This window comes from Salvelinus sp. IW2-2015, linkage group LG11 (assembly GCF_002910315.2).
Source record: "Salvelinus sp. IW2-2015 linkage group LG11, ASM291031v2, whole genome shotgun sequence".
Lineage (NCBI taxonomy): Eukaryota > Metazoa > Chordata > Actinopteri > Salmoniformes > Salmonidae > Salvelinus > Salvelinus sp. IW2-2015.
This window is the reverse complement of record NC_036851.1, coordinates 44,227,076-44,250,386: the sequence shown is the minus strand read 5'-3', so window position 1 is coordinate 44,250,386 and position 23,311 is coordinate 44,227,076. Positions and strand designations below refer to the sequence as shown.

The window sequence follows — 23,311 nt, the reverse complement described above, 5'->3', positions numbered from 1 at the left end:
ACAAGTGGCTCAGGTAGTGCAGCTCATCCAGGATGGCACATCAATGCGAGCTGTGGCAAGAAGGTTTGCTGTGTCTGTCAGCGTAGTGTCCAGAGCATGGAGGCACTACCAGGGACAGGTCAGTACATCAGGAGACGTGGAGGAGGCCGTAGGAGGGCAACAACCCAGCAGCAGGACCGCTACCTCCGCCTTTGTGCAAGGAGGAGCACTGCAGAGCCGCAAAATGACCTCCAGCAGGCCACAAATGTGTGTGTGTCTGCTCAAACGGTCAGAAACAGACTCCATGAGGGTGGTATGAGGGCCCAACGTCCACAGGTGGGAGAGAAAGAACGGTAAGTCGTGGCTAATATATCAGCCGACAGCTATAGATTGTATTACTTTACTAGTGTATCATGTAGGCTAACGTAACGTTAAATCAATGAGCCTCCACACAATCAGTCAGTGCGGGAATTGCACCCAAGATTGAGCTACAACTGGCTAGGCAGTTGGTAGCCTAAATCCTGCCTGATGTTACTGCTGTTCCTAAAACTATTGACATACGTTAGCCTACTGTAACCACACTTAGAGAGAGAGTGTGTGTGTGTGAGTTAAGGTTGGGCGATTTGTGTACAAGCCTACATCACCGATTGCTCCCATTGCCATCCTCGATAGTCGATCACTATTGGGGGGGGGGGGGGGGTCTTTCTCATGGCTACCATGTATTTCCATGTTTATTTGGGAAAGTAATAAATATATAGATATTTTTAAAAGCATTCATGATTTGTGTAAATGTAATATACTAACTTTTACTCTTGTTAAAAATATGAAATGCTATTACATTTGGTGAAGAGGACATTATGACATTGTTTAGGACTCAAGACTCAAAGTTTAGGACTTGAGACTTGAGTTGATAGTTGACGGTCTTGACTTGAGACTTGACTCGGACTTGCCTGTCTTGACTCGGGACTTGAGTGCTAAGACTTGAGTGTTACTTGTAACTTGTAAAACAATGACTTGGTCCCAACTCTGGCAAAATACGTTTTTTATTTTATTTATTTATTTAACCTTTATTTAACCAGGTAGGCCAACTGCGACCTGACCAAGATAAAGCAATAGCAGTGTGACACAAACAACAACACATAATTACACATGGAATAAATAAACGTACTGCTAATAACACAATAGAAAAGTAAATATASAGTGTGTACAAATGACGTAGGATTATGGAGGTAAAGCAATAAATAGGCCATAGTGGCAAAATAATTACAATTTAGCAATGAAACACTGGAGTGATAGATGTGCAGAAGATTAATGTGCAAGTAGAGATACTGGGGTGCAAAGAAGCAAAAAATATATATATGGGGATGAGGTAGTTGGATGGTGTATTTACAGATGGGCAATGTACAGGTGCAATGATCTGTAAGCTGCTCTGACAACTGATGCTTAATGTTAGTGAGGGAGATTTTTGCAGTTTGTTCCAGTCATTGGCAGCAGAGAACTGGAAGGAAAGGCGGCCAAAGAGGAATTGGTTTTGGGGGTGACCAGTGAAATATACCTGCTGGAGCGTATGCTACGGGCAGGTGCTGCTATGGTGACCRGTGAGCTAAGATAAGGTGGGGCTTTACCTAGCAAAGACTTATAGATGACCTGGAGCCAGTGGGTTTGGCGATGAATATGAAGCGAGGGCCAGCCAACGAGAGCGTACAGGTCGCAGTGGTGGGTAGTATATGAGGCTTTGGTCACAAAACGGATGGCACTGCGATAGACTGCATCCAATTTGCTGAGTAGAGTGTTGGAGGCAATTTTGTAAACGACATCGCCAAAGTCAAGGATCGGTATGATAGTCAGTTTTACGAGGGTATGTTTGGCAGCATGAGTGAAGGATGCTTTGTTGCGAAATAGGAAGCCGATTCTAGATTTAATTTTGGATTGGAGATGCTTAATGTGAGTCTGGAAGGAGAGTTTACAGTCTAACCAGACACCTAGGTATTTGTAGTTGTCCACATATTCTAAGTCAGAACCGTCCAGAGTAGTGATGCWAGAYGGGCGGGCAGGTGCGGGCAGCGATCGGTTGAAGAGCATGCATTTAGTTTTRCTTGCATTTAAGAGCAGTTGKAGGYCACGGAAGGAGAGTTGTATGACATTGAAGCTCGTCTGGAGGTTAGTTAACACAGTGTCCAAAGAAGGGCCAGAAGTATACAGAATGKTGTCGTCTGCGTAGAGGTGGATCAGAGAATCACCAGCAGCAAGAGCGACATCATTGCTGTATACAGAGAAAAGAGTCGGCCCGAGAATTGAACCCTGTGGCACCCCCATAGAGACTGCCAGAGGTCCGGACGACGGACAACAGGCCCTCCGATTTGACAAACTGAACTCTGTCTCAGAAGTAGTTGGTTAACCAGGCGAGGCAGTCATTTGAGAAACCAAGACTGTTGAGTCTGCCGATAAGAATGCGGTGATTGACAGAGTCGAATGCCTTGGCCAGGTCGATGAATACGGCTGCACAGTATTGTCTTTTATCGATGGCGGTTATGATATCGTTTAGGACCTTGAGCGTGGCTGAGGTGCACCCATGACCATTTCGGAAACCAGATTGCATAGCGGAGAAGGTACGGTGGGATTCGAAATGGTTTGGTTTGTTAACTTGGCTTTCGAAGACTGTAGGTCATGAGAGAATGTAGGTCATGCAAAATAATGTTATCAGGTATATGCTGAATGATCCCCCTAGTAACCATATAGGGGTAAAGGAGATCTGGGAGGGGGCTTGTAGCCAGGTGGAAAGCATGGCCAGCCGTAGAAAAATGCTTATTGAAATTCTCAATTATCGTGGATTTATAGGTGGTGACAGTGAGGGGATCCAAGAGAGAGAACGATGAGGGTCTTTTTAAGAGGAAGACAGCWACGCGTGGGAGTTTTGAAACTGTAGGGAGAGAGGAAGAGAGAGAGAGAAAGAGCAGGATCAAGAAAGGGATACACAGAATGAGAGAGTGAAAGATAGGAAGTGAGAGGGAGGGAGGGGAAATAGAGTGAAAAAGCTTGAGTCTGCAGAATGAGTCTTTTTAGTACGTCTCTTTTGGGCTGTGGGAATTGAAAGTACAGGATCTTATAAGACCATCCTACTGTGGTGCGGAATCCCATATCTAAGCCTCACACAGGGCTCCATGTATAGCGCTGTCCTTGAGATGACCTTGCTTTAGGGTTTTATCTGTTAGGCTATACCGTCAAGGTCCAGTTTTTCAAAATTGATCTGGTCGGATATCGGTAATCGGATAGGATTAAATGCATAGAAATATGTCAATAGAACGGGCGTCCCCATTCAAGTCAATGGTACGTCCGTTCTATTCATTATATTTCTATGCATTTAATTCTATCCGATTTCCAAAAATCAGATCAAAACTACATTCATTGCTTTTCTTTCGATGCTCATATGAAAATGATCACGAACCCAAGATGTAGTTTGTTGTTTAAAAATTGGTGTTATACACTGTGTCTGTCCTTTGCTATGATCATTATTGTTAATCTTCTCTTTCGATCAACCACCATCCTTCACCTGTTTATTTATGTTAATGTTTAGCTTCTAGCCAGTTATTGAAATGTCTGTATTGTGTAACAAACGCTCTTGTCAGTAGACTGCCACAATCACTGTTCCTATCTTGGGTTTAGGCTACACATGAATTTGGATGTCCCGCTAAACAACTTTTCAAAAGGAAGGTGCCTGCCTGCACACTGCTCATGATTCAGAAGACGAGAATGATAGTGTCACTCTCTGTTCTGTGCTATACACCCTTTGGAGTATTTCCAGTGTGTGTAGGCACCCCTTATTCATGTGTGAGCAGTTTTCACACAGTTTTATACAGTCGTTGTGTACAATGCCCTCCATAAGTGTTGTTGGGTGTATCTCATCTTTCCCACTCTCCTCGCCCTCTGTCCCTTTCCCTCTCTCTCTCCTCACAAATGAGGCCACTGCCTGGCCGTGAGCAGCGGAGCATCCAGGGCACGACTCGTGGGAGCTCAGTCAGTCAGTCAGTCCTCACCCCCCCTTTCTCTTTCCTTCTTTCTTTAACTCCCTCCCTCCCAGCTGTGTCASAGATCCACAGGCCTGATGGAATATCAATTACACATTTGGGCTTTTCTCTCTCTCCCGCAGCCTAAAGATTCTAGTCTTTTTGAACAGCAGAGGCTCTCAGAAAGATTATTATTGATGAGAATGAGGATGAGAAATACAGCTGTCCTGATTTACCACCCCTCTAATCACCTTTAAATATACAGTTTGAGTCTGGCATTTTAAAGGGGAAGTGCACCCCAAAATCTGAGTTTGTCTAATGTTTATACACCTATAAGTTAACTCTAGTGGACCATACTGTAGCCAAACTTTCATTCTTATTGCCATGTTATTAGATGGTGCCAAGCCCTCCCATTCATTTGGGGATTAAGGCCTATATATTTTTGTTGTAATATATGTCAAGATCTACCTGTCTGAAACTCCTAACCTGACCACTCACTTACCATGGCCTTCTAATCATCCATAGCTTCCAGTTGCTCATTCAACTTCTCTCCACTCCCCTGCAACTCCTCCCCCGATTGTTGCTGTTTATGACATGGTACTCTCAGTTAACGGACATGATAAAATAAGTGCACCTTAATAAGTGCACGTGGGGTGGAATGTGTGTCCTAAATGTTTTATCAGGTTATGCGATGGCTACACAAAAAGGCGCTATTCAGTAACATCAAACTCTAACATGCAAAGGCATATCAGGGAAGGATACAGTTTACATAGAGGAGAGCCTGAGTAAGGAATTGTGTTTTGTTAGAGATTGGTTCTGACAACAAATTGTTGCTACATTTGGGAAAAACTGAAACAATTTTGTTTGGAACAAAAGGTAGATTGCTTAGGGCTGACAAGATGAAGATAAAGTGTGCAGGCAAGGAGATTGAATCTAAAAGAATTGTAACTTATATTGGTGTGTCCATAGATCAATCCCTTTCTGAAGACCTGATTGCTGCTAAAATTCTTTCTAAAATGGCGAACAAATTTACATTTTTATATCGTAACACTAGATATTTTAACATCACGTTAAGAAACTGCTTGTCTCAACCTTGATTCAGTGTCATGTTGATTATGCCTGCTCTTGATTATGCCTGTGTAAAATACAGCTGGCAAACAAGCATGTCCTAATTGTCTTAATTACGGAACAAAAATTATATGCATAAAAAAATAACCAACATTACAGCTTCATAATACTAGCATCTGTAGTGATCTAATTGCATGGGTAATGCAATTCTTTTGAATGACTAGCACCAATTAGCAAACTTTGATAATGCCAATTAGCAAACAACTTAGCTAACACCAATTAGCAAACTTAATTAACACCAATTAGCTAACTTAGCTAACAGCAGCAGGCTAACAGAATTTCACATTTCAAACTTCACTTCTCTTTCATAAACGCATGAGGGTTTGGTTTGAGGTCAAGGGGAAGATCTCAGTTGCATACTCCTCGAGCCCTCTCTCCTCATCTCCTTCTCAAAAGCCATCGGATGAGAAAGCCAGAGGTCCCGCCCCTCTGACCTTCTCCAATAGGGTTTGAGGATATGTGCAGCAATGTTCCCTCCAAGCTGTGCGCGTGCGCAGATGAAATATCAGCCTGCACAGAGAAGAACCAGATTGAACTTTCTAGTTTTCCTCTTTAGTTAACACTATAAATGTTTCCCTCTACTGTGGGAATTGTGTTTGAATCAACTTTCAATGCAACATACCGAAACAAAAACGAACTATGCAAGAGATTTTCTTGTATGCAGAGCGCATTGGAGTATGATTCTATTGCATTGACAGGCATGACAGGCCCATAATCTACAGAGACCGGTGCGCCATAACCAATCAGAGCTGCAGTATCCCTATATGCAAGTAGACCATTGCCATACATGGATCTGTGCCATTCACTATGAACTGAACAATGTTTATAGCATGAGTGGTCTTGTTTTGAAATCAAAGTGAGAGCTGCATGTAGCCACGTTTGCACATTTGTTCATATTCTTTGCTAGTAAGTGAGTTATTAGTCCAGTTATATATCATTTGTAGTCAACAATTGGGGACTGGTTGCTTCCTACAAGAGCACAACACATGTTCTTTTTTAGCCATCTTTGAAAAGCAAGTCAGGTAAAGAGCTTATTTTCTGTCTTAAAGGGTCAGTGTTGTATTTTGAGACAGGCTTGAATAAGCTAAGTAGCCAATAGGCAGAGGGTAGCATAATTTGCCTGTTTCTCTGTAATAATTGTATGGGAATACTAATTAATTGTATTTTGTATAGTGGTTTCTTGCATCAAACAACACAACATTTTCAGTCACCTCCTTGTCTGAAGGACAAGTGGATTAACAGGTTAATGTCAATCCCTACATGTTTTCTAAAGTCTCATGGAATGTAGGCCTACATCGAACACCACACATTGGCTGCTACTGTGGCGCACTCACACTTGTCTGTTTTATGGTCCCAGACGGACATGGAATTCAGAACACATGCTTTCCTCTCAGGCTTAAAACATTTGGCTTTTGAAGTACAGCAGCGGTTATGTACGTTTTAGCTTACGGACCTTTTACTTTTGTCCTCCTTTTGTGTCCTTTGCAAAATGTTATTTGCTTAGAGCTACTCTGCAAGGTCTGTTTACTGAAAAACAACATTTGTGCAAGAATATAAAGTGAACAAATAGGAGAGACCCACTTATACAGGACAAAGCACTCACTTCCACAATAATTCACCACTGTAAGTACATAGTCATATAAAATCAATATGGCGAGAGAGAGAGAGAGAGAGAGAGAGAGAGAGAGAGAGAGAGAGAGAGACATTTACAGTCTAAAATGTGAGACTCAATGGGGTGTGATGAGTTTACCACCACATGACCTCAGGCTCAACTTCTACACTTTGTAGACCAGGAACTGAATGCATATAGTCTCACCACACATTGTTAACCACTTTCATTAGTACAGTATGATGATAGATCAAATGAAGATAGATCAACATGATGGATGTGGCACAAAATGAACCGGTTGCCCTGCATGGTGTTGCATAGACCAGGGAACTCTTAAGTGCGGCCCTGGAGAGCTACTGGGTGTGCAAGCTTTTGTTTCAGCCCAACGCTAACTMAATTAATTCACCTAATCATGGTCCACATTTGAAACAGGTGTGTTATGTTGGGCTGGAGTAAAAGCCTGCACACCCTGGAGGAGATTTGGAGACCCCTGGAAAATACCTTGAATTGATAGAGGCATGATACAGTGATACTGTGTGTATTGTAACCTGTTGTCATGCATGTACGGTAGGGTTGGTAGGGCAATATGCTATTACACAAATAGGTCAAAGGATGCTATATGACAGGAATAATGTTTCCTTACATGTTCTAACAGAAGGGGTAGCTGTATGACAGTTAGGAAAACAATAGGCTGTCAAGGAGAAGGATTTTGAGATGTAACACTTCGATCATGCTATATCTTTTAGATAAGACACATCTCAAATCAAAGTTTATTTGTCACGTGCGCCGAATACAACAGGTGTAGACCTTACAGTGAAATGCTTACTTACAGGCTCTAACCAATAGTGCAAAACAAGTATTAGGTGAACAATAGGTAAGTAAAGAAATAAAACAACAGTAAAAAGACAGGCTATATACAGTAGCGAGGCTATAAAAGTAGCGAGGCTACATACAGACACCGGTTAGTCAGGCTGATTGAGGTAGTATGTACATGTAGATATGGTTAAAGTGACTATGCATATATGATGAACAGAGAGTAGCAGTAGCGTAAAAGAGGGGTTGGCGGGTGGTGGGTGGGACACAATGCAGATAGCCCGGTTAGCCAATGTGCGGGAGCACTGGTTGGTCGGCACAATTGAAGTAGTATGTACATGAATGTATAGTTAAAATGACTATGCATATATGATTAACAGAGAGTAGCAGCAGCGTAAAAAGAGGGGTTGGGGGGGGCACAATGCAAATAGTCCGGGTAGCCATTTGATTACCTGTTCAGGAGTCTTATGGCTTGGGGGTAAAAACTTTTTGTCCTAGACTTGGCACTCTGGTACCGCTTGCCATGCGGTAGTAGAGAGAACAGTCTATGAGTGGGGTGGCTGGGGTCTTTGACAATTTTTAGGAAGTAGTTATGTATTATGATACATTTTGAACTCATGCTTCTCATTACCTGAAGGACAACATCCATAAGAAGCATGATTCAAAAATGTAATTAGATTATCCAGTAAAGTAACATTTGTCTGATACATTTCCAATGTCTATACGAATTAACTAAGACACACAAAACATATCTCCCTTTCTTGAAGACACATCTCCCAACCGCATGCAAAAAAATCCTCCCTAAAATCCCCAAAGTACCCTTCAACTTAATTATCTTCATCCGCCTGTTGTTTCTTGCTGAAGTTTTATCCTCGTAACAGTCGGCAGATGGTGCATCTTAAACAACAGCACATCGCTTAAACAAAATACCATTGACTACTTTATCTTTCATAGACTTGTCTATAAGACTGAAGCTCTCGGTGGAGGAAGTCTCTGTGGTGGTGAAGTTATAAAGGAGGATTAGTCTCTTGAATTAGCAATGTGTTTTTAACAGAACTGGCAAGAGGATTTAGCCTAATAGCTAGATGTGTGAGGATAKATAAGGGATATGGGGGAGTGATGTTTTCGTTTGAGAAATGTCCCAGGCTACTTTGGCCCTCTGAAGGGCCAAATTCGTCTGAGTCAACAGAGCTGGGTCCTATTCATTAGGCACCAAATGGAAGAAAAGGGACTGAAATATGGAGGGACTACCCAGGACWTGTCCAATAAGAAACAATCTTTTTCATTTTCTGTAGCAAAATGTTTGGCAACATTTAACATTCAGAGGCCGTCGCAGGAGAAAGATTTGGATTTTTAACCTTTGATCTATAACCGTTATTTCCAGTGGTACGCCAGCACCTGTTTGTAAACTTTGGGGGTGGGTTTTCTTCACTGGGAAGGAAAGTTACAGATTGTAAAGATGTTAGAGTAGTTTGTTACATTGATTGCTTGATTGGTCGGTCACTTTTTTGAGCCACTTTTCAGGTGCATAAATACTCTTCTCTCTCTTCATTCCCTCTCTCTTCACTCAGCTGTCTTCACGGAGGTTCCTCATGACATCACGACGCAGAGCGGTCAGGACGTGGAGATGGCCTGTTCGTTCCGGGGGGCGGGCCCCTCCTACTCCTTGGAGATCCAGTGGTGGTACATGAAGAACCACAGAGACTGGCCAGAGAAACCCACCTGGACCACCAATCAGGTGAGCCCCTGAGAGAAATGTTATGGTCGCAGGGAGAGTTTTATTTAAGGGAGAGTTTTATTGGCCCGGGGGTGACACCTATGAGTTATTGAATCCGAGTAACTGTCTGTGATTCTGCTCAACATAGAGTAGCAGTGCTTGTGTTTGCTCAGGACTTGATGAGCACAATAAAACAATGTAGACCTACCCACTAAGAGATTAGTAACTGTCAACACTGGTTTGTCTGTTGAAAGGTTACAAATTATGCCCTAAATCCTAACTTGAGATATGTTTGTCGGCATGTGTATAACCTCCTCCCTTACAGGTCAATGCATTATTCACTTGACTTATGTGCTTGTTTCTTAAAAGAGGAGCCCTGTATCTGATTATCATCATCATGCAAAAAACATTCATTAAGCCCACATAGACTTTGTTAACACACTATTACCATACAAAGAGATAATGTACATTACTGTGGACAGATCTGAATTGACTGAATTCACATTAGCCTACAATACAGCAGGCAGAGGAAAACATTAGCTGCAGCCCTTGGCACAGGAAAGAATAGATCATTGCTGATTAGCATTTTTCTAGCACTGTGGGAGCAGGTTGACTTCTCTAACTTAGGGAAACTTAGAGCTCCTGCTGTGGTGCTAGACACTATAATTGTCACTAAGGAAGAAATAGATTTTCCACATCTCTGTTCGATGCATAATGCATACCTATGCCCCAAAATAATTCCTTCCCCTCCCCAACTTTCCCAGATATTTTCTTCACTCGACGCCCCGAAATAGCTAGCTATCAGACACAACAACAACCAAGATATTGGGCTACCCAGTACAACAGGAACCAAGATATTAGGCTACCCAGTGCAACAGGAACCAAGATATAAGACTACCCAGTGACATAAAAACAACCAAGATATAAGACTACCCAGTGATATAAAAACAACCAAGATATAAGACTACCCAGTGATAATAAAACAACCAAGATATAAGACTACCCAGTGATATAAAAACAACCAAGATATAAGACTACCCAGTGACATAAAAACAACCAAGATAATAAGACTACCCAGTGACATAAAAACACCAAGATATAAGACTACCCAGTGATATAAAAACAACCAAGATATTAGGATTCCCAGTGACATAAAAACAACACAAGATATAAGACTACCCAGTGACATAAAACCAAGATAGTAGGCTACCCAGTAACATAACAACCAAGATAGTAGGCTACCCAGTGACATAACAACCAAGATAGTAGGCTACCCAGTAACATAACAACCAAAATAGTAGGCTACCCAGTGACATAACAACCAAGATAGTTAGGCTACCCAGTGACATAACAACCAAGATATTAGGCTACCCAGTGACATAACAACCAAGATAGTAGGCTACCCAGTGACATAACAACCAAGATATTAGGCTATCCAGTGACATAACAACCAAGATAGTAGGCTACCCAGTGACATAACAACCAAGATAGTAGGCTACCCAGTGACATAACAACCAAGATATTAGACTTCCCAGTGTGGATAGGAAATTGTTTATTTGATCACAGTGCTAAAGGTTTTGAATTGCAGATGTGTGAATACTAAAATATGTACACAGTACGACATACCATTTTCAGGTGGTGGACTGTAACACATTTTCATTTGTTGATGATCTGACGTGTGACATATTTGAAAGGGTCGACATATTTCAAGTGATATTTGATTCTTATCTATACTGATACTGTATGTCACTTGCTAATGTTATTTCAGCCATGTGCCTGACTTCTTTCCATCAATTCCTTATAGGTGGTTCCCATGGAGATGTCTAAAGATGCTGCCAAAATAAGTGTGAGTAGACACATCAGTGTACAGTACTGCACTGGAAACTAAATTGACTGTAAGCTAAACATGATTAACTCATTGTCAACGTACATACTATTGATACCGAGGAAAAGGATTAATATGCTTATGATTTACAAATACATTATCTTCTGCCACAGGTGGTAAAAGTGGCCGGGAGCAACATCTCCCACAAGCTTCGCCTCTCCAGCATCAAGCGGTCGGACGAGGGCACGTACGAGTGCCGTGTCATTGACTTCAGCGGCAGCGTGGCGCAACACCACCGCGTCCGGGCCTACCTGCAGGTGGAGGCTGAACGAAGCCTGGGCCACATCTCGGCAGACACCCTGCCTCAGGAGCCTCGGCACAGGGGACAGGGGAGCCAGGCGGACCTACACCAAACAGAGGGCCGGGAACTGAAGAGGCGTTCGGCCGATGACAGCACCACGGACTGCACTGAGAGCTGTGTGCTCTAGAGGTTATTGTGTCCAGATTGGAAGAACAGGAGTGCATGTTCCCGATTATCATAAAAAGGATGATTGTTTTAACACCCACAGAGAGGCCTGGACAAAAACAGGACTCTTTCTGCTTAATTTATATGTTCATTTATGAATCGATTTGTTTGGCTTGTTTGTTTGTCTTATATTTCTTTATGATTGTTTGGATTAGGATTGTCAAAGACCACCAGGGGGCATGATCGTACGCTATCTTGGTTCTCAATGTAATGCTATTTCTCGTCGCTTTCGTTAAAGCCCCAGTGCAGTCAAAAACGTGTTTTCCTGTGTTTTATATATATTTCCACACCATGAGGTTTGATTAATACTGTGAAATTGTCAAAATTATGATTATGCCCTTTTAGTGTAATAGCTGTTTGAAAAGATTGACTGAAATTTCTGCCTGTTTCAGTGGGATGGAGTTTGGCCTGCCTCGTGACATCATAATGGACCAATAAGAAAGAGTGTTCCAGACCTCTCTGGCAGATAGTTTTCCCCTCCCCACTCGGACCACTCCCAGACAGTCCTATCAACATTCTTGGTTTAGAAATTGCTCTTTGCTAAGAACCTATTTTTGTTTATTTTTTTACAATTTGATTTGGAAACTATCACAATAAGGTACTTAATTGTTACCCAAAAATGATTTGATATTGAGATAAATATGGCTGTATTTGACCTTTAAATGCTTTGTCCATTATTTCTGACTCTGGGATTGTGATGGGTGAAGATGAGGATATTGTTGGCTGGAGAGGAGATGGAGGTAAGGCCTGTGTCTCAAAAGTCTGAATTTCCTTCCTTCCCTTGTCTCCTTTCCTTCTTAAGCACTGATATGAAATGACTGGAAAGGGACAAGGCAATATAGTAGGAACCAATCCAGATCTTTCCCTATCTGTAGTTATAAAGTAAAGGAGAGAAAGACACACCCCATGATAGATTGATTGGATAGGGAGATTTTGCTCTCAGTGATGTATACATTGAAATGCCTCGTTCCTCAGTGGTGTTTTATGGAAATGTATGCCAAAAAAAGCTACAGTATTTACATGCAAACTACACTTTTTATTTAATCAAGGTCTGTGAAAGTACTTTGGAGAGTTGTTTTTTTGGTTTGTACTTACATTTTGCTTTATCGAAAGGGTGTAACTATTTAAACCACTTCTAGAATGTCTAACGGAAATCCAAACATACATGTATGCCTTCATTACTTGGAATAAACGGTATAATATTGTCTTCACAATACACACACACATTTTTCCTATCAACACAACACAATTTATTCAGTGCTAAGTAACCAAATGAATCATATGGCACATAGTGGGTTGGTTTTCTGGACCCAGATTAAGCCTGTGCTGGATGAAAATGCACTTTCAATGGAAATTCCCCATTGAGAATGATTTTTAGTCCTGGACTAGGCTTAATATGTGTCAGAGAAACCTCCCCAGAGTATGTTAATCCTTGATTTTTTTTGTCATTCTATTTCCAACTAGTGTTGGGCTTTTTTGTGCAATTATTTCATCAGTAGAGTTCAAATGACAGTTAAGGTATGTTTTTTTCCAACTCTTTTCATGTTCGTCTTCTTGACAGTGTTTGTTCTTCAATCTAAATGCTGCTGATATCTATTCTGTTAAATACATTCATTTGATGGGAAACCTTTGGTCTTTAGATTTATTTATTTATTATTGTTTCAGTTAAAGTACTGTTATGTCTGCGTGATCTCCTGTCAGAGTAAAAAAAGTAATTCACAGAAATCAAAACATTTGAACTTGATGGTTGATGAAACAGTTGATTCTCAATAGGCGGAGTGCGCTGTTTGAAATGTGCGAAGGAAAGGGAGGTCTTAAATGCACAACAGGACCATGGATGCTTGTATTCTTCTACATCTGCTTTGCTGTGATCACAAATACACCAGCAAACACCTTTTGAAGCATCTGTCAGATATACAGTAGTTGTCATGAATGACATGTAAGGAGAACAGAAGCTTCATTATTGCAGTGTTTTGAGATTTTAGGACAGACTATGTACCACCTGTTAGTATTTCCAAGATAAACGGACAGGTACATATTTAACAAAACCCTGAATAACCCGTGAATAATATATTAACTTTTACGCTTCTCTTGCTTAGCTGCTTAGCTGGTAAATTGTTTGAATTACACATTTGGAGTAGAATGAAGTTGTCGCTATACACTGAAGGACAGACAGTTCTATGTTTTAAAGTGAAATCATTCATTCCATATCATTGGAAGGTGTCGGCGTCGGTTATATACTCTGAACATTTAAAAGGAGAGGGGATGTGGAATGCAGCATCATCAATGTTATGCTGCCATTGTGAAATATTTTAGGAAATATATGGAAAAATCCTGTCATATTTATTAATATATTTATTTGGTCCCTTCAGTTGGTCTATGTTGGTTTGAGGACACAACAACGTGTAACACAATGAAGTGTTACACATCCCCCTTTTTCACTCTTCCCATCTTATCCTCTATTTACAGTGAACTACTGCCACACACAGTCCTAACAATGAATTACAATTACCAGTGCTCCTCAGCCTGCTTAATTGCACTTCCTTGTTTAAACAATAGAGGTCCGTGTTACACATCCTATCACCTGCTGACCATATTGACCATAAAAAAACAGAACCCTAACCTGCCATTACACATATCTGAGACTACTTATCCCTTTGAAAAGTAAGTTCCCAGTAACGACTCTGGTGCAGTTTTCAGTGGAGTGATTTTACAATCACGGACCACAGTAACAAAAGGTTGCACCATGAACCATGCAGTCAACTCTCTGTCTTCCTAACTTAGAAAAGTAAGGTTATGGTCATGAGGTTCTGCTGATGCCAAAATATCCACTGTGAAGTTAAAGCATGTGAGGTAATTCCCGCATGGATGTGACGCAGTTCAAGTCTTTTCAGATGGTTGGAAACATGCTTCATTTCAGCAGAGCTAGTTCACTGTATTGCTCTTAAAGAGGCAATCTGCAGTTACCACATCAATTTAGTTTACTTATAAATTAATGACATGTAGCCATTGATTCTTGAAGAATCATGAGCTTAGTTCAACCATTATACCCCATCAGAACCCAAAATATAAGCTTGTTTTATTGCAATGTTTGTAAACAAAGCCAATGTAAAGAAGCACCATATAGCGTCAAAACATGGTTAAAACTATAATTTTAATACCAGGGATGGTCAGTCCTTGCATCAATAGCTCTGTATATGAATTTGAGAGTGGTTATATTTCTCCAGCTCCATCCCTCAGCTTTTTACTGAAACGGAAGGGGAGAATGCCAACTGCTGATTGTCACTTTAAGCGTGTCTGGAAATGCTGTAGGAATTCCAGCCCAGATGAACACGCTGAAGTGATCAATGCATCAACATGACACAACAGCTGCAATGTTGAGAATATGCCAAGGGCAGGTTAGAGTTGTCTGAGGTCATTGGTAAAACTACCTTCAGAATAATAGTATGTTTGTGTTTGCACATTTGCTTTACAACTTATACTTGTACTTGTTTAGCTTGTTTTCAAACAATCAAATTATTTAACAGGAAATCAAGTAAGAGAAAAATAATTCAGAATTTCTTGGAGGAGGGGTTTTGTAAATCTGTCACCATCTCTTGGTAGCAGTAGATTTTATGGTATCTGACATTTTATAAATACAACGTAATGTTTTGTCAAAGTTAACAATTAAAATGAACAATCAGTGCATAGAATCTTCCTTCTGGCTAACTTGGCTGTGCACCACAAAATGGAGGTCCACTCGTAAAAACAATAGAGCTGAACCTAACCAGAATCAGACCGTTACATCAACATTTTGGAATTTGTTTGTGCATTTCCCCCATGGATTTGATTTCCCTCAGCTTTTTGCATGGTACTATATGTAAACTGATGGATTACTAGCTCCTCTCACTGAGGTCAACTGAGTTTTACAGCCAAGACTGGAGACCTGTTTCTTCTGAATGCACCTTGGTCCCCTCACCAACACCTCCCATCATAGTCTGCTTATGACTTCTAACCTGCTCTTAATGTTTCTGTAGCTGAAGTCCTGTAGGAGATTGGTGGTGTAGAATCAATGGAAGCGAATGGATTATACCCAGTGCAAAGGTTTAGTRGTAGTATTTAACAGGTAGTATCACCAAACCTTCCCAACATGGCATATTCCCGGGATAAAATTGCCCGAATTCTTCTTAGAGATGTCTGGTAGAACAGAATCTCAGAAGCATGGGGATATTTTTTATGATATTGTGTGTGGGTTGAGTGTTACCACAGTGCCACCACAAACTGAAACCCAAATGTATTTGATGGACACATTTTTCGTAAGGGAAAATCAAGTCTAAAATGTCAATGTGGAAAAACTAACTTCAGAAGCCTTTTTCAACCACAAATACACATTTTTGCAGGAAAGGTCTCCAGCAACAGGTTGATCAAAATAAGGTCCTACATACARTTGAAGTCGGAAGTTTACATACACTTAGGTTGGAGTCATTAAAACTCGTTTTACAACCACTCCACAATTTTCTTGTTAACAAACTATAGTTTTGGCAAGTCGGTTAGGACATCTACTTTGTGCATGACAAGTCATTTTTACAACAATTGTTTACAGACAGATTATTTCACTTATAATTCTGTATCACAATTCCAGTGGGTCAGAAATGTACATACACTAAGTTGACTGTGCCTTTAAAAAGCTTGGAAAATTCCAGAAAATGATGTCATGGCTTTAGAAGCTTCTGATAGGCTAATTGACATCATTTGAGTCAATTGGAGGTGTACCTGTGGATGTATTTCAAGGCCTATCTTCAAACTCAGTGCCTCTTTGCTTGACATCATGGGAAAATCAAAAGAAATCAGCCAAGTCTTCAGAAAAATAATTGTATACCACCACAAGTCTGGTTCATCCTTGGGAGCAATTTCCAAACACCTGAAGGTACCACATTCATCTGTACAAACAATAGTACGCAAGTATAAACACCATGGGACCACGCAGCCATCATACCGCTCAGGAAGGAGATGCGTTCTGTCTCCTAGAGATGAACGTAGTGGAGTGAAAAGTGCAAATCAATCCCAGAACAACAGCAAATTACCTTGTGAAGATGCTGGAGGAAACAGGTACAAAAGTATCTATATCCACAGTAAAACGAGTCCTATATCGACATAACCTGAAAGGCTGCTCAGCAAGGAAGAAGCCACTGCTCCAAAACTGCCATAAAAAAGCCAGACTGGTTTGCAACTGCACATGGGGACAAAGATCGGACCTTTTGGAGAAATGTCCTCTGGTCTGATGAAACAAAAATAGAACTGTTTGGCCATAATGACCATCGTTATTTTTGGAGGAAAAAGGGGGAGGCTTGCAAGCCGAAGAACACCATCCCAACCATGAAGCATGGGGGTGGCAGCATCATGTTGTGGGGGTGCTTTGCTGCAGGAGGGACTGGTGCATCACAAAATGGATGGCATCAAGAGGTAGGAAAATGATGTAGATATATTGAAGCAATATCTCAAGACATCAGTCAGGAAGTTAAAGCGTGATCGCAAATGGGTCTTCCAAATGGACAATGACCCAAAGCATACTTCCAAAGTTGTGGCAAAATGGCTTAAGGACAACAAAGTCAAGGTATTGGAGTGGCCATCACAATGCCCTGACCTCAATCCCATAGGAAATTTGTTGGCAGAACTGAAAAAGCATGTGCAAGCACGGAGGCCTACAAACCTGACTCAGTTACACCAGCTCTGTCAGGAGGAATGGGTCAAAATTCACCCAATTTATTGTGGGAATCTTGTGGAAGGCTACCCGAAACATTCCACCCAAATTAAACATTTTAAAGGCAATGCTACCAAATACTAATTGAGTGTATGTAAACTTCTGACCCACTGGAAATGTGATGACGAAATAAAAGCAGAAATAATTAATTCTCTCTACTATTATAATGACATTTCACATTCTTAAATAAAGTGGTGATTCTAACTGACGGAATTTTTAGTACTATTAAATGTCAGGAATTGTGAAACTGAGTTTAAAATTATTTGTCTAAGGTGTATGTAAACGTCCGACTTCAACTCTATGTACTTAATGGCACACCTATTCTTTATGGCAACATCATCCAATGACGGACATTATCCAGCTAGCACATAACCATATGTTTCTTAGAGCATGTTGAGAGAGTGGTTATCCTATGGTTATTTTGCATACAACCTTTCCACAACTTTCTGGGAATCGTGCAAAATAGTTGCTTGGCATTGGAACATTCTCAGCACATTTAACGAATTTTACAAAAACAACTTTATATTCTTGGTATTTCATTACTTTAACAGAACGTTTCCTAAAAGTTAAAACATGGTTTCATTTAAATTTTGGTAATGTTTTAGGAACGTTCTCCATTCTGGTTTGACTTTGGGAATTTTCTCAAAAAGTTTAGAGAACGTTAAGAAACAATGTTCTTCTGTGGGAATTTCAGTACTTCAGCATAACGTTTCCAACAGGTTTCATCATGATTCTATTTAAAGTCATGTTCTCAAATTGTTCTGAGAACGTCAACATTTTCCATAAAAACTACAAGAACTTGATTAACTCTCAGAGAACGTTTTAAGAATGTTATTTAAAAACATATACATTCCATTCTCAGCGTCTACCAAATGCTCTATATCCTCTATCTTGTTGAGTGTGTTCAGGTGTGTTGGCCACGCCCACTAATTGGCCACATCTGATCCTAATGAGTTCTTGTTTCCTTTGAAATGTAGTCTGTGTGAATAGACTGAAATTAACAGGTTTGTATGCACAAAAATACCTGCCACATTTGCTCCATCCTGGTGGCTCAGTGGACTAATTCCATAGAAAATGAACAGAAGACTATAGGTCCAAATCTTACTGATGGAGTGTCACAATGTTTGGATGATTAATGGCTAAGGAAAGGAATTTCCATGTGTCCTATCTTTTTTWTTTTTTTTATTTAACCAGGTAGGCTCATTTACAACTGCTACCTGGCCATGATAAAGCAAAGCAGTGCAACACAAACAACCACACAGAGTTACATATGGAATAAACAAACATACAGTCAATAATACAATAGAGAAAGTCTATATACAGTGTGTGCAAATGAGGTAGGATAAGGTGTGAGAGGCAATAAATAGGCCATAGTGGTGAAATTATTACAGTATGGCAAATTAAACACTGGGGTGAAAGATGTGCAGAAGATGAATGTGCAAATAGTGATACTGGGGTGCATAGGAGCAAAATAAATAAAATAAATAACAATATGGTGATGAGATAGTTGGATGGGCTATTTACAGATTGGCTATGTACAGGTGCAGTGATCTGTGAGCAGCTCTGACAGCTGGTGCTTAAAGCTAGTGAGGGAGATATGAGTCTCCACCTTCAGTGATTTTTGCAGTTCGTTCCAGTCATTGGCAGCAGAGAACTGGAAGGAAAGGCGGCCGAAGGAGGAATTGGCTTTGGGGGTGACCTGTGAAATATACCTRCTGGAGCACGTGCTGCGGGTGGGTGCTGCTATGGTGACCAGTGAGCTGAGATAAGGCGGGGCTTTACCTAGCAACGACTTAAAGATGACCAGGAGCCAGTGGGTTTTGCGACGGATATGAAGCGAGGGCCAGCCAACGAGAGCATGCTGGTCGCAGTGGTGGGTAGTATATGGGGCTTTTGTGACAAAACGGATGGCACTGTGATAGACTGCATCCAATTTGCCGAGTAGAGTGTTGGAGGCTATTTTGTATATGACATCGCCTAAGTCAAGGATCGGTAGGATAGTCAGTTTTACGAGGGTATGTTTGGCAGCATGAGTGAAGGATGCTTTGTTGCGAAATAGGAAGCTGATTCTAGATTTAATTTTGGATTGGAGATGCTTAATGTGAGACTGGAAGGAGAGTTTACAGTCTAACCAGACACCTAGGTATTTGTAGTTATCCACATATTCTAAGTCAGAACCGTCCAGAGTAGTGATGCTGGACGAGTGGGTAGGTGTGGGCAGCGATCGGTTGAAGAGCATGCATTTAGTTTTGCTTGCATTTAAGAGCAGTTGGAGGCCATGGAAGGAGAGTTGTATGACATTGAAGCTCGTCTGGAGGTTTGTTAACACAGTGTCCAAAGAAGGGCCAGAAGTATACAGATTGGGGTCGTCTGCGTAGAGGTGGATCAAAGAATCACCAGCAGCAAGAGCGACATCATTGCTGTATACAGAGAAAAGAGTCGGCCCAAGGATTTGAACCCTGTGGCACCCCCATAGAGACTGCCAGAGGTCCGGACAACAGGCCCTCCGATTTGACAAACTGAACTCTGTCTGAGAAGTAGTTTGTGAACCAGGCGAGGCAGTCATTTTAGAAACCAAGGCTGTTGAGTCTGCCGATAAGAATGTGGTGATTGACAGAGTGGAAAGCCTTGGCCAGGTCGATGAATACAGCTGCACAGTATTGTCTCTTATCGATGGCGGTTATGATATCATTTAGGACCTTGAGCGTGGCTGAGGTGCAACCATGACCAGCTCTGAAACCAAATTGCATAGTGGAGAAGGTACGGTGGGATTCGACATGGTCGGTGATCTGTTTGTTAACTTGGCTTTCGAAGACTTTCGAAAGGCAGGGTAGGATAGATATAGGTCTGTAGCAGTTTGGGTCTGGAGTGTCTCCCCCTTTGAAGAGGGGAATGACCGCGGCAACTTTCCAATCGTTGGGAATCTCAGCCGATACGAAAGAGAGGTTGAACAAGCTAGTAATAGGGGTTGCAACAATTTCGGCGAATAATTTTACGAAGAGAGGGTCCAGATTTTGCAGCTCTTTCAGAACATCAGCTATCTGGATTTGGGTGAAGGAGAAACGGGGAGGCTTGGGCAAGTTGCAGTGAGAGGTGCAGGGCTGTTGACCGGGGTAGGGGTAGCCAGGTGGAAAGCATGGCCAGCCGTTGAAAAATGTTTATTGAAATTCTCAATTATCGCGGATTTATCGGTGGTGACAGTGTTTCCTAGCCTCAGTGCAGTGGGCAGCTGGGAGGAGGTGCTCTTATTCTCCATGGACTTTACAGTGTCCCAGAACTTTTGGGAGTTAGTGCTACAGGATGCAAATTTCTGTTTGAAAAAGCTGGCCTTTGCTTTCCTAACTGCCTGTGTATATTGGTTCCTAACTTCCCTGAAAAGTTGTATATCGCGGGGGCTATTCAATGCTAATACAGTACGCCACAGGATGTTTTTGTGCTGGTCAAGGGCAGTCAGGTCTGGAGTGAACCATGGGCTATATCTGTTCCTGGTTCTACATTTTTTGAATGGGGCATGCTTATTTAAGATGGTGAGGAAAGCTCTTTTATAGAATAACCAGGCATCCTCTACTGACGGAATGAGGTCAATATCCTTCCAGGATACCCGTGCCAGGTTGATTAGAAAGGCCTGCTCGCTGAAGTGTTTTGGGGAGCGTTTGACAGTGATAAGGGGTGGTCGCTTGACCGCTGACCCATTACGCACGCAGGCAATGAGGCAGTGATCGCTGAGATCCTGGTTGAAGACAGCAGAGGTCTATTTGGAGGGCAGGTTGGTTAGGATGATATCTATGAGGGTGCACGTGTTTACGGATTTGGGGTTGTACCTGGTGGATTTATTGATAAGTTGTGTGAGATTGAGAACATCAAGCTTAGATTGTAGGATGGCCGGAGTGTTAAGCATGTCCCAGTTTAGGTCACCTAACAGCACGAGCTCTGAAGATAGATGGGGGGCAATCAATTCACATATGGTGTCCTGGGCACAGCTGGGGGCAGAAGGTGGTCTATAGCATGCGGCAACGGTAAGAGACTTGTTTCTGGAGAGGTGGATTTTTAAAAGTAGAAGCTCAAATTGTTTGGGCACAAACCTGGATAGTAAAACAGAACTCTACAGGCTATCTCTGCAGTAGATTGCAACTCCGCCCCCTTTGGCAGTTCTATCTTATCGGAAAATGTTATACTGTAGTTATGGATGGACATTTCAGGGTTTTTGGTGGTCTTCCTAAGCCAGGATTTAGACACAGCTAGGACATCCGGGTTGGCAGAGTGTGCTAGGGCAGTGAATAAAACAAACTTAGGGAGGAGGCTTCTAATGTTAACATGCATGAAACCAAGGCTTTTACAGTTACAGAAGTCAACAAATGAGAGCGCCTGGGGAATGGGAGTGGAGCTGGGCACTGCAGGGCCTGGATTAACCTCCACATCACCAGAGGAACAGAGGAGGAGTAGGATAAGGGTACGGCTAAAGGCTAAAATAACTGGTCGTCTAGTAAGTTCAGAACAGAGAGTAAAAGGAGCAGGTTTCTGGACACGGTAGAATAGATTCAAGTATAATGTACAGACAAAGGTATGGTAGGATGTGAATACAGTGGGGGTAAACCTGTGCATAGAGTGACGATGAAAGAGATATTGTCTCTAGAAATATCATTTAAACCAGGTGATGTCATCGCATGTGTGGGAGGTGGAACTAAAGTGTTAACTAAGGCGTATTGAGCAGGGCTAGAGGCTCTACAGTGAAATAAGGCAATAATTACTAACCAAAACAGCAATGGACAAGGCATATTGACATTAGGGAGAGKCATGCGTAGCCGAGTGATCATAGGAGTCCAGTGAGTGGCTTCAGGCAGCTAGCGGGCCGGGGCTAGCAAGCTAGCAGAAGGGCCTTAGAGGAACGTTGCGACGGAAGAAAGTCGGTTGTGGCCCCCTCGTGCTGTCACGTCGGCAGACGGATCAGCAGGGCTCCGTGTGGTAAACCAGGCCAATTGGCAAAATAGGTATAGTGGCCAAAGAATTTGTCCGATGGGCTTCTTAAGCTAACAGTCCGATGTGCTCTAGACAGCTAGCGGGCCGCGGCTAGCAGGCTAGTGGGTGAGCATTCAGGGGACGTCGCGACGGAGGAGCCAGTTGAAGAACCCTCTCGGGCGGATTACGTTGGTAGTCCAGTCGTGATGGGTCGGCGGGGGTCCAGGTCAATTGGCAAAATAGGTATTGTAGCCCAAGGAGTGGCTGATGGACCTCTTCGGCTAGCCAGAAGATGGGCCTAGCAGATGGGCCTAGCAATGGCTAACTGACTAAAAGCTAGTAGCCAGCTAGCTGGCTAGCTTTTGATGGTGGTTCGGGTTCTTATAAAAATAGCAGATCCGTACCACATTGCGTGAGCAGAAGAGTATATTGAGTGAGCAGGAGAGTATATTGAGTCCGTAGATAGAAAGTGATATTAAAATATATACGAAAAAACCCAAGGAAAAACTATATTTACACAGGACAGGACGGGACAAGACAAAACACACGTCCGACTGCTATGCCATCTTGGAATCTGTGATTGGAGTTCAAAAAAGTTAACCCCAAATAAGTCAGCAGTGTTATGAAAAGTATTTTTGAAACATTCAGTGAAAGTTTTTAGGAAGTTATTCAAAAATCCTTTTCAGAGTGTTAATAAAACCTCCCAGGAAAACTTTCAAGGAATCAGAGCACAACATTCTCTGAACCTCCCTGAAACCTACAAAGAAACATTCCCAGAACAGGCAACATTTTTACTTCTGTTCTCAGAACATTTAAAAAATGTTACGTTTTACCGGTTAGGAAACACATGGCTTCGTTCCTACAATGAATGTGAAACCAAAAACATATGTTCCCACAACTTCCAAGGAACCAAATGTGCAAGCTGGATAAGATGTACCTGTGGCTTGTCCATTCATGATAGACTTGACTATTTTCCAGATAAAGGGTGTTGGCAATCTCTTTGTTTTTACGCTT

The 23,311-nt window shown here is 41.8% G+C and overlaps 1 protein-coding gene across 1 annotated transcript in view; it reads left to right on the top strand.

Moving 5' to 3' along the window:
• Positions 1–13,227, top strand: part of LOC111970451 (V-set and transmembrane domain-containing protein 2-like protein) — a 38,593-nt gene extending 25,366 nt beyond the window's left edge. The window contains exons 2-4 of the mRNA XM_023997191.2: positions 9,105–9,271; positions 11,055–11,096; positions 11,249–13,227. Of these exons, the coding sequence (XP_023852959.1) occupies positions 9,105–9,271; positions 11,055–11,096; positions 11,249–11,563 (524 nt within the window). The 3' untranslated portion in view covers positions 11,564–13,227. The remainder of the gene's footprint in view (positions 1–9,104; positions 9,272–11,054; positions 11,097–11,248) is intronic.
• Positions 13,228–23,311: the final 10,084 nt, after the last annotated feature.